The sequence below is a fragment of the Triticum dicoccoides genome, chromosome 7A, assembly GCF_002162155.2.
Source record: "Triticum dicoccoides isolate Atlit2015 ecotype Zavitan chromosome 7A, WEW_v2.0, whole genome shotgun sequence".
NCBI lineage: Eukaryota > Viridiplantae > Streptophyta > Magnoliopsida > Poales > Poaceae > Triticum > Triticum dicoccoides.
In genome coordinates this window covers 33527888-33544122 of record NC_041392.1, presented here as the reverse complement: position 1 = coordinate 33544122, position 16235 = coordinate 33527888, and the positions used below count along the sequence as shown (strand labels likewise).

At 46.3% G+C, this 16235-nt stretch overlaps 1 protein-coding gene across 1 annotated transcript; it reads left to right on the top strand.

Annotated features, from left to right (window-relative positions):
* The first annotated feature begins 1333 nt into the window (after positions 1 to 1333).
* Positions 1334 to 3292, top strand: LOC119332977 (oxysterol-binding protein-related protein 1B-like). Its single transcript, XM_037606039.1, has 4 exons — positions 1334 to 1737; positions 2349 to 2504; positions 2871 to 3038; positions 3125 to 3292. The coding sequence occupies exons 1-4, from the start codon at positions 1480 to 1482 to the stop codon at positions 3290 to 3292; spliced, it is 750 nt and encodes a 249-aa protein (XP_037461936.1). The 5' UTR covers positions 1334 to 1479.
* The last annotated feature ends 12943 nt before the right edge of the window (positions 3293 to 16235 follow it).

Here is a 16235-nt window from a genome sequence, read left to right as displayed (position 1 = left end):
CGCGCCAAAGATGTCGGGGGGCTGATCCACGAACACCTATGGGACCGGCGGACCGAGTCCCTTTCGGTTCGGCGGGGGCGGAGGTCATGCAAAGAGCGGATCGAGGCGAAACACACGAGCAGTTTACCCAGGTTCGGGCCGCACGGATGCGTAAAACCCTACTCCTGCTTTGTGGTTTGTATTGAGTTCTTGCTCGGGAGCGCGGACTGCTACAGTACACACCAGCAGCTAACGAGACCGAGCGTGAGTGTTCTCCTCCTTTACCGAACCCCTCTCTACGTTGCACATGGGCCTCCTTTTATATGCTCAAGGGGTCACCGATAGGTGGCAACGGAGACAAAGGGTAAAAATGGAAAGGTGCTGCGGTAGGTACAGCTACCTGCTACAGTGTATCATACCTAACCCTGGCGACAGAGGACAAGGGCATTAAATGCCCGTCTGTGTCGCCTAAACCACTACTAGAAAAAGGGCTATAGATGAGATTGACACTAATGGCGCACCAGACAAGTGGTGCGCCATTAGTATATACTAATGGCGCACCACCTTCTGATACGCCATTAGAGTTGAAACTACTAATGGCGCACCTGGCCCAGGGTCATTAGTATCAAATTTTTTTTTGAACTAGTGCGCCTGTCCAAACATACTAATGGCGCATCTAGACACAGTGCGCCATTACTAGTTATAACTAGTAATGGCGCACCTCTCGGAAAGTGCGCCACTAATGTTGTTTTTTTAATTATATTTTTTATTCCTTTTTTTGCAAAACTACTAATGGCGCACTGTTCCACCGTGCGCCATTACTAGTTTTAACTAGTAATGGCGCACCAGTAAGAGATGCGCCATTGCTATCTATACGTATGGCGCACCCCTACCAGTGCGCCATTGCTATCACCCCTTATCCCCTCCCTCTTGTCACGTTCTCTCCCCCTCACCTTCCTCCTGACACACCCACCCACCTCCCTCGACTTTGATTTAGATCGGGAAGCCCCGGCCGCCCGCCTCTTCCTCTCCCACCTGACCACGGCGAGCTCCCTTCCCCCTCCCTCACACCAGATCCAGGGCATGGAGCCGTGGTGAGCTCCTTCCCCAACCCTCCTCACCAACTTTCCATTCATGATTTCTTCATTTGCTGTTCTTAGATACCAACTTTCCGAGGTCTTGAATGCACATATTGGATTTCTCTTTTATGGAGTCCTCGGTGTTCCTTGCAAACTCTCTTTGGATTATATCATGAATGTCGATTCAATATTTGATTTACCTTTGTCGACAACTTAAATTACCATTCCTCTTTTTTCATAAGGAAGTGGTAGCGAGTCTGATGATTACAATGAACCACAAGATCCTGTTGAAGAGGAGACTGACGATGAAGAGAACATATATTTTGATACAACTGATTTCCTTTCATCTAGTTCTTTTAAAAGCAGTGGATCTGATTTCCAAAGATCTGAAGCTGGTTCAGATGATGAGGACGACTACCCGATGGATGGAATTGATCCTTCTATGAAGTCTGTTGGAATTAATTATCCGTATGTGAGAAGGCGTAAGAAGCTACCAGATCCAGTTGAGAAAGAGAAGGGTGTTAGTTTGTGGTCAATGATCAAGGACAACATAGGAAAGGATCTTACCAAAGTCTGTCTGCCTGTTTACTTCAATGAACCTCTTTCATCATTACAAAAATGTTTCGAGGATCTTGAGTATTCCTACCTTATTGATCGTGCATATGAATGGGGCAAAAGGGTATGTCTTCTTCCTCATTATTCTCAGCATGTGACGGGAAGTGCGTGACTTTCCCTTTCATACTACTCCCTCCGTTCCAAAATAGATGACCCAACTTTGTACTAAAGTTAGTACAAAGCTGAGTCATCTATTTTTGAACGGAGGGAGTAGAACTTAAGTAGTTTAACCTGAAACATAAGTAGCTTAGAGGTGGTTTTGTTCGATTTTGCACCGTGTCCTCTACTCCTCTTCAGGTTGTTCTTGTTATCTCCTACTTTGCAGTTGTAGTATATATCCAATCTTAGTTTTGGTTTGTACCAAAGAGGATATCAATGTACTTATGTGATTACTCCTGTTTGTGTCCTACATATTACACCTTTATGCAATGTCTTCCTTTTACTCTAAACTCATTCGAGTGCATTCTAAATCCGCCTCTAACACTTCTTGGTGTCATTATGTTTAACCTGTTCTCTACCATTTTGTTTCTTTGCAAAGATGTCAGAACTTTTCTGTGTGCATGCTATCTGTAGTAGTGGCAATAACTAACTTGTGATTGGACATGTTTATTTGCTTATTTCTATCATGAGATGAACCACATTTATGCATCTTACATCTCTATGTTGAATACTCAGGGGGATAGTGTGATGAGGATTCTAAGCGTTGCAGCATTTGCTGTTTCTGGTTATGCCTCTACGGATGGAAGGAGTTGTAAGCCCTTCAACCCTCTTCTTGGGGAGACCTATGAAGCAGATTATCCAGATAAAGGTCTTCGTTTTTTCTCAGAAAAGGTATTTTTATGAACCTTTAGAAATCTAGTAATATGAAGAACAGGTTCTTACTGTTGGTTAGCATAGTCCACTGTTCATTCTCCTAACTTATTTCTTACATTCTGATAGTGAGTTTATGTAACGTAACACCTTAAACTTCTCCATGAACTAGTTTGAATACTGCTTTCAGAAGAGCCCGCTGCAATACTGCTGCAGTGCCCCATGTAGTCGTTACTTCGGATTTTCTACTCTGTACATGTTGGATCATCAAATAGCCTTTCTTTTGTAGACTAACAGATATTTGAGGCCACTACAGATTTTCTTGAAGTTTAGTTTATTTGCTTCTGCATGTTGGTTTATATAAAAATATTCAATACCACTTGCCAGGTTAGTCATCATCCAATGGTTGTTGCATGCCACTGTGAGGGAAATGGCTGGAGGTTTTGGGCAGATAGCAACCTAAAGAGCAAGTTCTGGGGTCGCTCCATTCAACTTGATCCTGTTGGTGTGTTAACACTGGAGTTTGATGATGGTGAAGTTTTCCAGTGGAGCAAGGTATTATTACCTAGTTATCAAGAAATGGTTAACTCTGTGAAATGATTGACTCTGTGAAATGATTAACTGAAAATATGCTATCACAGGTGACCACTTCCATTTACAATCTCATATTGGGTAAACTGTACTGTGATCACTATGGTACTATGCGCATTCAAGGTAATCGCGAATATTCATGTAAGCTGAAGTTCAAGGAGCAGTCAATTATTGATCGCAACCCTCATCAGGTATTTAATAAATTGCCTGTATACTAGATGTATTTTGTATGCTTGTTCTTTTGATTTCTCCTTTTATTTCCTAACTTTGCAGTTTGTTTGTCACTAAGATGATGCTTTTCCATGCATATTAGTTAAATCAAGTGATGCATCTGTGCCTTTTGGCAAGACATATTTTTAGCAGTTTATATATATTCATTTGAAAGCATAATGGGTTCACCTTTTAACAATGTGTATCGATTTCCTTTGAAAAATAGTTGGTGTTTAATGTGATGTTTCTCAAAGTTTTGGCACCCAGGAATTTTAGAATCTAACTTGAAAATGATACAAGTCTTGAGCCTTATGCTATTATTTTGAAAAAAAGGCAATATTGCGCACAAATAAAATAAATAGTATTTTGGCTCAGAAATCAACTACTGAATTCAAAGGACCATTTTGACCCTATAGTGCTCCGAAATCAACTATTGAATTCAAAGGACCATTTTGGCCCTATAGTGCTCTGAATATTTTGATCATATTCCAACTTCAGCCTTTTGGGCAGTGAAGCCTCATACAGAGGGTGGGCTTTTATCTAGAAATAGGCTGAAATGTTACTTGTACCACCTGAATAAAACAGTGAGAATTGAAAGCATAAAGCTCATTGACTCCCAATCCAGAAATGTTCCATCCTACCAGCCAAATGTAGACATGATAACTTCAGCCAATCTGCTTCATTAGTTACAAATGGTTTCATTAGATAATAATGAGTAAGTGAAGAAGTTGAATGGAAATAGTCGATATTTGCATTGTGACTGTTGGATTAATCAGCCTATGTAGTATGTACAGATGCTTAGAAGGTGATCCGAAGTTTAGTTGGTTGTCGAAGAAGAATAAATTCATAAATCAAATGTGCAAAATTAGTCCAGTCATCTCAGTTTCAGGTTCATAGAGAAGATACTGATTTCTATATATGATTTAGCCAATTGAAATTCACACTGCACTGTGCCTGTCTCACTGAAGTTGTTAGTTACTTGGTCTGAAAAAATGACAGTATTGACATGTTATTAATAGTTTGTTTGTGTTTCTGTTTATTTTGTTACATTTTGCAGGGATAAAGTGAAGAAAAAGAAGAAAAGATTACTAGAAGATTAGCTTTAGGTTTTTTTTTATTTCCTTGCAATTTTCCTTTTATTGGAAACTTGTAAAGACATTGTAATATTCTTACTATAATAAAAATTGGAGACTAATATGATGAATTGTATTCGGAGACTAATATGATGAATTGTATTAAAGACTAATCTTCTATTGTATTCGATGAATCTGTTGTTGATGTGTGCTGTCTATATTTTGTCAAATTATACATTTTGTAACCTGTGCAAAAAACAGAAAATAAAAAATAAAAAAACCTAATATTCATACTAATGGCGCATCACATGACAGTGCGCCATTAGTATGACAAAGCATACTAATGGCGCATCACTGGACAGTGCGCCATTAGTATGCCGCTGTTACTAATGACGCATCTCGTGGTCGTGCGCCATTAGTATGCCAAAGCACCTGGGTATACATGGCGCCTGGAAGGCATACTAATGGCGCACCGTGGCCTATACTAATGGCGCACCAGTGGTGCGCCATTAGTATACCAGATACTAATGGCGCACCACTGATGCGCCATTAGTAAAAATTACTAATGGCGTGGCCAAATTAGGTGCACCATTAGTAGCGGTTTTTCTAGTAGTGAACAGTGCAAAAGGGACCGTCAGGGACGCCACCGCTCGCCACGATGGCGATCTTGTCAGCGCCGCTCGCCACCGCGCATCGCAGGCTGCACAGCCTCCCGCCACGTACGCCTGGAAGGGTCCCAGAGCGACACGTTGGTGGATGTGCTGGAGCGCGGGCACAGAGTGGTGGCTTGCCGCGGTCGTTGTCTTGTCACGTCCGGGAGCTTGTCGCTCACCGGGCCTTGCCGGGATGCGTGGCGCGCCGCGGCAAGTTTCTTGAGGTGCCTTGGTTGGCCTTCCCGGCAAGCTCCTCTTGCCGGGGTCTTGAGATGCCTTGGTTGGCCTTCCCGGCAAGCTCCTCTTGCCGGGGTCTTGTCTCTTTGACTTGGATACTTTGTTCTTGAATGGCTCCAAAGGAACCACGCAGAACCTTGGCGGTCACCCGGCAAGCCTTGCCGCGGGATGCTGCGACTGCCCGTGCATAAATTCGGGATACTAGGGTACCCCTACTCTAGTACACCGACACTTGCCCAGCATGAACTGGCCATGGCCATCGCCTCGCCATCACTCCATTGGGTCATCTGCTCACCGCTGCAGCCTGCTCAGCAACATTGATGGAGAGATTAGTATTTCGAGGATTCTATGAGTTTGAAGGCTGATTTCCCCACATGATTTGCTTTTCATTTGTGACGATCAAAGCCTTTCATGATCGAGTACAATTCTTGATATTGCTTTATTTGTTCATGAAGATCACGAGGAGCGTTGTAGGTAAATGATTTTTTACTTATTTGATAATGAAACATCTTTCTACCTATTGCTTTAATTGCATCTCTTTGGCGGTAGCACTTTTTTTTTTCTCAAGCCACGGTGGTCAATGCACTATAGTATAGTAACATCGTATTCCCTTTATTCTGTACCATTCCCAACTGACAATTTATTGGTCTCTAGAAGATAGCAAAGTGTCCATCATATGATTAATCATGTACGTGGTATTTGAGGCACTGATAGAGTTGCAACAAATATCATAGTTCCACTTATTACTGCAAGTGATTTTTTTATCAGATCAGATAATTACAGAATTGAGGTAAGATCATTTTACCATTTCTTCAGATTTGTTGGTCCCTATGCTATATACTGTTTCTTGCTTAATGATTTCTTTATCTACACTAGGAAAATACCACAAGTACATTGTACACAGATGTCATATAAGTGGATGTGCATATTAATCATTGTTTTTCCGACAGTTTCAGTTTACAACTATAAGTATAATATTCAATTGCTGAGTCTCTTGGTTTTCATGGGATCAAGACCGAATTCTACATGAAGGACCGGTAAGAAAATATTTCCGGCCTTAGTTGGTACTCGCTAGAAAAGTTATCCAAAAGTTCTTATAAATGTTTACGGAGGGAGTATATTTCTATTTGCCATACTCTAAACTGTAAAGTTTGGACATCTAGATAATTGGAATTTAATTAGATTTTTTTATCTATCATGTACTATTGCTTTGCTCATTTGTCTGACTGTCAATGGAAAGATGAATAGCCAACAAAATTATAGTAACGCTAACATGCTACTTCGTAGCATGTGTTTCAATAGAGATCCATTGAGTATATCTTTAAATAAAAAAATAGGTACATAAGTCTTTTGAGTTATTACATGAATTTTTATAGCTGCAGCTTACAACGGAAAAAGCAAGTAAAACATGTTTTAAAGTATAGCTCAGCTGATCGGAAGCAAACTAGCAGCTTTGACTTCTTTATACAATCGCCTCTGCGAACCGTCACCTTTTCTTTTCGTGCCCAATATAATGTAATCTCACATTAAGGATGTTGTAACGAACATATCAATTGTAGTTGATTTGTTTACTAACATAGCATTCCGAGTTAAACTATTTCTACAGACCTTTTTCAGTAAACATTTATTTATTGTCTTTGTAGAATCTTTTATCAGCTTCATTTTCCGCAGCAACCCGCCGGGTATCATCTAGTAGACTCTGTGAGGGAAGAAAAATCTGCCACTCAAAAGTCTAAACAAATGAAGTCGTTGCATGATATGGTACGAAGTGGAGTTGGATCTTCATGCGCTTCCAACTTAATACATAAATTAAAAGCAAATGCCCGCGGCTTTGGAGCAGCCACACACGCATGATTCTGTCTCCATCTCATGCATGCAAAAGTTAATTAAAAACGAAGCTACAAAAACACACACCACACTATATTATCCATAGGAGGCAAGCTAGCTAGTGTTAGCTCATGCACCTCCCCACTACTCCCCACCGTATGATCCATACATCTTGAAATAGTCTTTCGTCTCGCTTTATATACATCTCGAAACGTCGTTCGTGTGTGTTGCCGTGTTTATCTTGTCCTTTTTGTTTTCTCATTATGTGTAGTCGATGTATGGATCATCTCCCAAAAGGATGCTGATTTCCTTCTTTTTCTCTTTCAACAGGACCAGTAATAGCTAGCAGCAGCACAAAGGAGGAAGGAATTAAGGGACCGCGACTGCTCCTGACAAACGTACGTGCGTCGCCATTGGAAGTGGCGGAGCCAAGGCCCCTAACGATCGGCAATTTTGCTAGGAGCTACGAGTAATTAGCAATGAGATTGGATCAATCTACGTACTAGGCCCCCCCTGGCCCAGACGGAGAGAGTAAAAACAATTCTGGAGAAAGGAAGTCCATAGAAAAGCCCACTAATGCCATGGCGTCCTTTCCATCTAGTACTAACTACTAGCCCATTAGGCCATGACGTTACACTAAAAGGATAGGTTAGCCCTCGTGTTCAAGGCTGCCAGCCGCCGTCATGGCCTCGCCTCGGCGGCTAAAACTCCCCTCTAGTTAGGGTTTCTTCTCCCCTCGGCGGCAACTTCGATCGCTACCGTAGGGTTCCGGCTACCCTCCTCCCGTCTATGCCGAAGGGCTGCGCTTGGACCGATCAAGGGGCGCTCTGGCAGCGCTGCCCGGTCTTGGCATTCATCCTTTTGGTTCGGGGTAAGGCTAGGGTTTTGGCGAAGTACCCGATCGGAAGTTTTCATCGGGTTAGGGCACATCATGGCGGCGTCAGCATCGAACTCCAAGGCGAGGGACCTGGAGGTGTTGATGAGCGAGCTGGGCCTCCAGGAGGAGGACATGGATGATGTGGTGGTGGAGAAGGAAGATCCACTGCCGCCGGTGACAACTAGATGGATGGCCATAGCGCGTGTCCACACGGAGAAGAAGTACAGTCAATATGGTTTTTTCAAGACAATGCGAGCGGCATGGGACCTTGCGCAGCCGGTGCAGATCCGCCCCCTCGAGGAAAATCTTTACACGATGCAATTTGCGTGTTTGGGAGACTTGGAACGTGCTATGCATGATGGGCCGTGGAACTACAAGGGCAATGCGGTGATCATGGCTGAATATGATGGATTCACAAAGCCCTCTCTAGTGGAGCTGGACACGATGGAGTTGTGGATGCAAATACATGATCTGCCTGATGGCTTCTATCCCCTCATAAAAGCCCTAGCCAGGAAGGTGGGAGAGTTTGTGTATGCGGAGCCAAAATCTCGGGATTTCGAAGGTAATTTCTACAGGGTGAGGATCAAGATCAATGTGTTCAAACCCCTAAAGAATGCGGTCAGCCTGGTTCAGAAAGAGGAGCGGCATATCTTCAAAGTTAAGTATGAAAGGCTTCTGGATTGGTGCGCCGTGTGTGGCCACCTAGGGCACCAGTTCAAGGAACACGGCAACGGCATCCACCCAAAGTCGGCGCTAGTTTTTAAGGAGTTGCGTGCAGAGTGGTTCCGAGGGGCTGGACCGGGACCTGGCCAGAATCGCTTTGCTAGAAGAGGTGGCCGAGGTGGTCGAGGCAGAGGGGCTGGGCGTGCAGGCCAATCAGGTGGGCGAGGAGCGGCATTAGCCGAAGAAGCAGACAAGGGCATGACACACGACACCACAATGACAGAGATTGATGAAAGCTGCAAGCGCACTAAGGGGGATGTGGGTGACGGGAATCAGACCTTGAACCACCAGACGCAGGTGGCACCTGCAGCACCGAGTACATTGGCGAGGGAGCCTACTCTCCTACTACTAGCTCCTCCACCGGCGACCAGCCCGTCTTCCAAGCAGGAGCCCAAGAGAGCCAAGATTGGTACAGCCTCAGAGACCGCTCCCAAGATCTCGTTGGTGTCCAAGTTTCAAGAGAATTCATCGGCGTCCTCCAACCTGGAGGGTCGCTGGGAGCAATGAATACCCTATGTTGGAACTGTCGTGGCGTGAGCAATGCCGCGACAGTTAACGAGCTTCGCAAGCTAGCGAAGAAGTTTCCCCCCCCTATTCTCTGTATTGTAGAAACTCAAATCGAGAGAGGTAGGGTAGAATCACTTGCTGGTACGTTGGGTTATGATAATAGTTTGCTATAGATAGCCAAGGAAGAAGTGGTGGCATTGGAATTTTTTGGAACAATCCAATAAAAGTTGAGATTTTGGGTTATTCTGTTTACCATATTGACTGTTTGATTCTGGACCCAGGCAAAGATCCTTGGAGATTTACATGTGTGTACGGGGAAGCCCAAACACATTTGAGACACCAAACATGGACTGTACTCAAGAACATAAGCAGCATGAGCATGTTGCCATGGTTGTGTATCAGCGATTTCAATGAAGTTCTGCGTCCAGATGAGCATGAAGGAGTTGGGCAGCGCAGCAATGCCCAGATGCAGGGTTTTCGTGATACCATTGACGTGTGCATGTTGATGGACCTGGGACATACAGGCCGCTTTTGGACTTTTGAGAAAAAGGTAGCGGGTGGCACTTTCACCCGAGTTAGACTAGACAGGGCCCTAGGATCGGCCGAGTGGAGTGCTCAGTATCCTCTAGCGAGCTTGCCTCACCTAACAGCTGCTACGTCGGATCATTGTCCAATTTTGTTGGAAATAAATGAACCCAATGCATCGTTGTGACGGAAAGGCTTCAAGTACGAAACTATGTGGGAAACGCATGAGCATTGGAAAGATACAATCCTGGAAAAGTGGAATTCCAAACATCCAGGTCATACAGTAGAGGAAATCCGGCGAAAGCTAACAGAGCTAGCAACTGATCTGTCGAGATGGAATAGGGACACTTTCGGCAGTGTACGCAAAGAGATTCGTGCCCTAAAAACAGAGCTGGATCGCCTACGGGGTGACGCTCGGAGGACGGGGCCTTCACATGTGGAGACAAAGATCAATGATAAACTCGTGGAATTGTATCATCGAGAGGAACTGATGTGGCGACGGAGATCTCGGATTGAGTGGCTTGCTGCAGGCGATAAGAATACTCGGTTTTTTCATCTTAGGGCGAGCATAAGGCGAAAGAAAAACATGGTGAAAGCGCTAGCAAACTCTTTGGGAGTGCTCATCGAGAACCCAGAGGAGCTAAGGGAGATGGTCAATGATTTCTATCAAACACTATACACGTCGGAAGGAGTGTCTGGGCTAGACGACATGGTGGCGCATGTCCCAGTTAAGGTGACAGCAAGCATGAACAATATTTTATGTGCTCCCTATACGAATGAAGAGGTGAAGGTGGCCCTCTTCCAAATGTTTCCCACAAAGGCGCCAGGACCAGACGGCTTCCCGGCTCATTTTTCCCAAAGACACTGGTCTTTATGCGGGGAGGAGACCACACGAACTGTCCTCAGGATTGTCAGGGGGGAAGAGAGCGCGGAGAGCATCAATGATACTGTCTTGGTGTTAATACCAAAGGTAATGAATGCAACCCTTCTCTCTCAATTCCGACCAATAAGCTTGTGCAACGTCCTATACAAGATTGCTTCAAAGGTTGTGGCGAACAGATTAAAACAAATACTTCCTGACATCATCTCTGAGGAACAGTCAGCTTTTGTCCCAGGCAGGCTAATAACAGACAACATCATTTGTGCCTATGAGTGCCTGCATTTTATGAAGAGGTCCAGGGCTAAAGCCAACAGCACATGCGCCCTAAAGCATGACATGATGAAAGCCTATGATCGTCTGGAGTGGCCATATCTGAGGGCTATAATGTCCAAGCTGGGGTTTGCACAACCTTGGGTTGACATAGTGATGAACATGGTATCTTCAGTGTCATTTTCAGTTCTTTTCAACGGAGAAAAACTAGAGCAGTTCAACCCATCGAGAGGTATTCGATAGGGAGATCCAATTTCCCCTTACTTGTTTCTGATTGCAGCGGAGGGCCTTTCGTGCCTTTTAAAATCCAGTTCTCAGTCATTGGTACTAGAAGGAATCAAGGTGGCACCATCAGCCCCGGCTGTGAACCACCTCTTGTTTGCAGATGACAGCCTGCTGTTTTTCAAAGCGAGTGTTGAGGGGGCAAATGCGGTGTCAAACCTATTGGATGCTTATTGTGGGGCATCTGGTCAAAGAGTAAATAATGATAAGTCGACTCTTTTCTTCAGTAAGGGGTGCCCTCAGACCACTCGAGACAGTGTGAAAAATGCCATTCAAGTCCATAGAGAATCATTAAGTGATAAATACTTGGGTATGCCAACAGATGTGGGCCACTCAAAAAATGGCACATTCAAGTACCTGCGAGACCGAGTGTGGGAGAAGGTCAAGGGTTGGATGGAGAAGCTACTATCCTCAGCAGGAAAGGAGGTTCTAATCAAATCTGTTGCTCAGGCTATCCCACTTTACTCTATGGCGTGCTTCAGGTTACCGAGAGGTTTATGTGACAGTGTTACGTCCATCATAAGGCAGCTCTGGTGGGGCAGCAAGCAAGGTAAACGGAAACCAGCGTGGGTATCGTGGGAGATCATGGTGAGGCCGAAATATATGGGAGGTTTGGGCTTCCGCGACCTTGAGATATTTAACCTTGCGTTACTGGCCAGGCAAGCATGGAGATTGCTAGACAATCCAAACAACCTAAGCTCTTTAATCATCAAGGCCGCATACTTCCCGGAGATAGGCCTATTGGAGGCCGAACTGGGATCACACCCCTCACAAATCTGGCAGGCCATACTGGACGAAAGGGATATAATGAAGCAAGGTGTCGTTAGAAGAATTGGAACAGGAGAGCACACGCTCATATGGGAACACAACTGGATCCCGAGGCAAGAGGTCCCATGGCCAATCACTTCCTTAGATCCCGAGGCAAGAGGTCCCAGAGGAGACAGTTCAGTCCATATTTATCCCTATAGATGCTGAGGCAATATTGAGGATACCCTTGTGCACAAGGAGAGTGGAAGATTTCTGGGCTTGGAGCAGAGAAAAGAGAGGTAACTTTACTGTCAGGTCAGCATACCGCATGATACAAAACACTAAGCTCAACCATGAGAATTGGCTGTATGGCGCCGAGGGCACTTCTGGCAACGATGAAGGAAGCAGCTGGTCGTCTCTCTGGAAGACAGAAGTACCGAACAAGATCTGTGTGTTCCTGTGGCGTTTGGCGAGAGAGTCTATTCCCACATATGATATCCTCCACCACCGCCATATGGCAACTTCGCCAGCATGCCAGCTGTGCGGGGCGGCAGATTCCTGGAGGCACGCCTTGCTCGAGTGCGCGTTGTCGAGAAGTGTCTGGTCCTTGGCACCGGAACACCTGGTCGAGCAAATGAGCACATGTGATGATGCCTGCGCCAAAACATGGCTGTTTACTTTGAATAGCACATTATCGCATGCAGACTTCACCAGAGTCGGGGTCACGTTATGGGCAATCTGGAGTTCCAGGAGGAAATTGATCCACGAGGGGATACACCAAACGCCATATGCAATGAATGGTTTCATTGCTGCCTTCATCAGTGACCTTCAGGTTGTGGCAAAACCGCAGGGTCAGCCCAGGGTGGTTCAGCCTAGTCGGGCAAGGTGGATACCGCCACAAGAAGGGAATTGCAAGATCAATGTGGATGCTGCGCTTATGAGGACCAGGCCGGTTGGTGCGGTTGCTGCAGTTTGCCGGGACAGGCAGGGGATTTTCTTGGGAGCGTCCACAATCACTTTCCATGGCTTAGATGACCCTGCGACGCTGGAGGCGTTGGCAATACGGGAATCACTAGCCTTGGCGGACGATCTTTACGAGCGCAGAATTTCAGTAGCCTCAGACTGCAAGGTAGTTGTTGACGATATCAGACAAGGGAGTGCAGCGTCATACGGTGCTATCATTAGAGAGATTGTAGATCGATCAAAGTTTTTTATTTCCTGTCTTTTTAGCCATAAGTTTAGGAGCTCGAATGTCGAGGCTCACAATCTAGCGAAGCATGCTCTCTCACTTGGGGTAGGCCGCCGTGTGTGGTTGGGCAACCCAGGTGATCTATCATTCGTCCCTGTAAACATTGTGACGACTTAAATAAAAGCTTCGTGAGATTGTCTCAAAAAAAAAAGCTGCCGTCGCTGCTCCTTTCTTGCCTCACTAATCCTGATTAAATTTTTCTCAAAAAAAATCCTGATTAAATTTAGTCCGATTAAACTAGGCGACACACCGGCTCCGCGTTGGGAAATCCTTCATACTACACTCCAATTCTCCGATGGTCAAGCCAACTAGTCAATTCGACTGGAGTATTGTCTATTAGTCTCTCAACCATCATCTTATGTACAGCGAAATTGTCCATTCAATTTTTAATTATCTTGATTGTGTGATCTATTATGCTAATGACTCTTAATTTCTTTTGATTGTGTAATCTGCAAAACGGTTATAAATAGAACAACGTCGTCAAACACCTTAAGGATTAATTCGATTTTTAAGCCTGTTGTTTCAGTTGCTCTATCTATTGATAATCTAAAGTGCAAGTTATCAATTCAGTCCAAGGGGAGATGACTTGCTTCAGAATTGAATGATAATTTCCACTAAAATTTAATTACCCGCCAACTAAGTTATGATCTGAGAAAGTATTTTATTTTTTTGATTGTATTGAAATTTGCCAGGCCAAATTTAAACGAACACAATTGTATCGATGTTCTAGTTGCGCACACTTTTTTTAGCACTAGACAATTATTTTCCAAGTTGCCTTGGCCCCCCTATACCCAAATCCTGGGTCCGTCCCTGGCCATTGGTGATTGCCGCTCGCTCGTAGACGGCACTGTTTCCTAACCAAGCTTGTAGTGTACGCGTTGCAACACGTACTAGCTAGCTACCAGGGCACATAGATATCGGATAGACGGCGATCGCGAAGAGCACATCATATCCATTCCCCACATTCCATACTCCACCAAGAAGAGCTTTGGAAAAGGGATGACATGCGATTGATCCGGCCAGCCAGCACGGACGCCACACGTATACATACCTCCCTCTGCCACTAACCGATAGCAGGTGGTTTGTTGCTTGTTAATGTAGCCGCCGGCTTGATGAGTTCGCCGTCCCGCCGTGCTGGCATTGGAAAGTTAGACGGGGGTTGACATGCAGCTCGACGATGGGCAAGCCAGCCCGCTTACCCACTCACTCGCACTGACCAACAACAAAACCACCGTTGATCCGGTCATGTGCGTTCTGCATGGCCCCAATCCGCACAGACGCTGACACCACGCGTGCATGTTACACGCGTATCTATTTTAATTGGGTGACTAATTTCCCGCCAATTACTACACTACATGCATGCGTACGTACGTACGTACCCACTACTTAACTGGGTGATCTTGTCGTTGCTACCATCTATCAGTTACTAATAGATCCCATGATAATTAAAGTTAACTTGTATAATTACGCTCTGGAAGAAGTGTGCACAGCCTCCACTAATTAATCAAAGCGAGAGGACAGATGATCATGCCCGACAATTCAGTTTTAACGGTGCCGGCACTAGCAGGGTCAATGCAAGCTCCCTCACACCGAGTGAGAGTGAGGATATATATATTTTTTAGAACGAAGGTTCGAGGATGAGCCCGGCTTTAAATTAACAAAGCCATCAACCGGGCAGATATTACAGCCAACAAGTGCCAGCTCAACGCCACTTACAAAGAAAATAAAACACGAGCGGCCCAAAGATACATGGGTGCTGAAGAACACAGCTTACAACACAGTCTCAAACTACAAGCACCTAAACTAGTTAGAGATGGAGAACCGCATGAAGAAAGGACTGCCCTTGAAGCTTGAAACACCGGCGCCAAAGAAAACATCAACGACAATGGCATTGCCAACCGCCTTGGCCACCAACACGCCCAAACTCTTGCACTGGACCAGAAAGATACCACACATTCTTCTCCCTCGCCGAAGAGGGACCCAACCCCCTCCTCCTGGCTCGAAGGACGCCGCATCGTCGAGCAAGGGATGAGTTCACCCTAGAACAAGGAAAGGCACGATCTTGGAGTTGCAGACACAGAACATTTGCACGCATCCATGTCGCAGCAACGGGCATACCTCACTGGGCATTTAAGCACAGACCGCCGGTGTCCAAACGAGAAGAGAGTAAGCTGCAGGAAACAGCACATCGGAGTTGAAGAAGCAGCGAGCTTGCGGCGAACAACAGGGAAGTAGAGCATCCACATGATGCGAGGAATATGGCCCTGGTGCCCATTGAGCTGCCACGGATCTGTTGCCGGGAAGAGGAACCCTTTCCTCTCACACCCAGGCTCAAGGGAGCCGAGCACCGGCGAACAGGGGACGGCCAGCAAGCACCAAACATAGAATGGCAAGCCCGACATCGCTGGAACCCGAGTTGTCACACGGACCCCCGCTGCAATCACAAACCTCGTATCTAGCACCACACACCTACACCCTTCTAACCAGACAACGTCCCCAGGGAGGTTACGACGCCGGGCGCCGCCACCGCCGAATCCGCATGGGATTACAGGATTTAACCTTGGAACAGAGGGGAAGGGGTGGGTAGAGGGGATCTCGCCGATGCCTTCAAGAAGGGGAGCCGCGCCCGCGGGCCTGGCCACCGCCGTGGTCGGAGACACCAACCAGGGATTTCTCCCGGTCCCGACAAACACCACCGCAACCAGCCACCAACAGACCGGCGAAGAAGCACCGACGCTAGCACAGGTTGTGAGCGGGCTAGAGGGAAGGGGAGAAGCAACCTTCAGATCCGAGATCAGAGGGCCACCGGAGCAGCCCACCGACCATGCACCGTGTCCACCGTCGATTCGCCGCCTGCGCAGCCGAGGACGATGACCCACACCTGCGGGCGCGCCTGCCGCCTAGGTGCCGCCGCCTTGCCAGATCCGGGGCCGCCGCCCTAGCTGCCTAGGCCCTCCTCGCAAGTGAAGCCGCCAGATCCCCGCCGCCACCTTCACCGGTGTCGCGCGCGCGTGCCGGAGGGCACCTCGGGCAGCGGCGGAGGGTAGGGAAAGGGGAGGGAGGGGTGGCGAACCCCCGAGTCACCTCAGAGGAGAAGACGC

Excerpts from the sequence above, each read along its gene's own strand:
- LOC119332977 (XM_037606039.1), top strand. The coding sequence starts at position 1,480 with ATGGATGGAATTGATCCTTCTATGAAGTCTGTTGGAATTAATTATCCG. Across the intron at positions 2,505-2,870 it reads TTCGTTTTTTCTCAGAAAAG|GTTAGTCATCATCCAATGGT; the intron begins GTATTTTTATGA and ends ACCACTTGCCAG. Across the intron at positions 3,039-3,124 it reads AAGTTTTCCAGTGGAGCAAG|GTGACCACTTCCATTTACAA; the intron begins GTATTATTACCT and ends ATGCTATCACAG.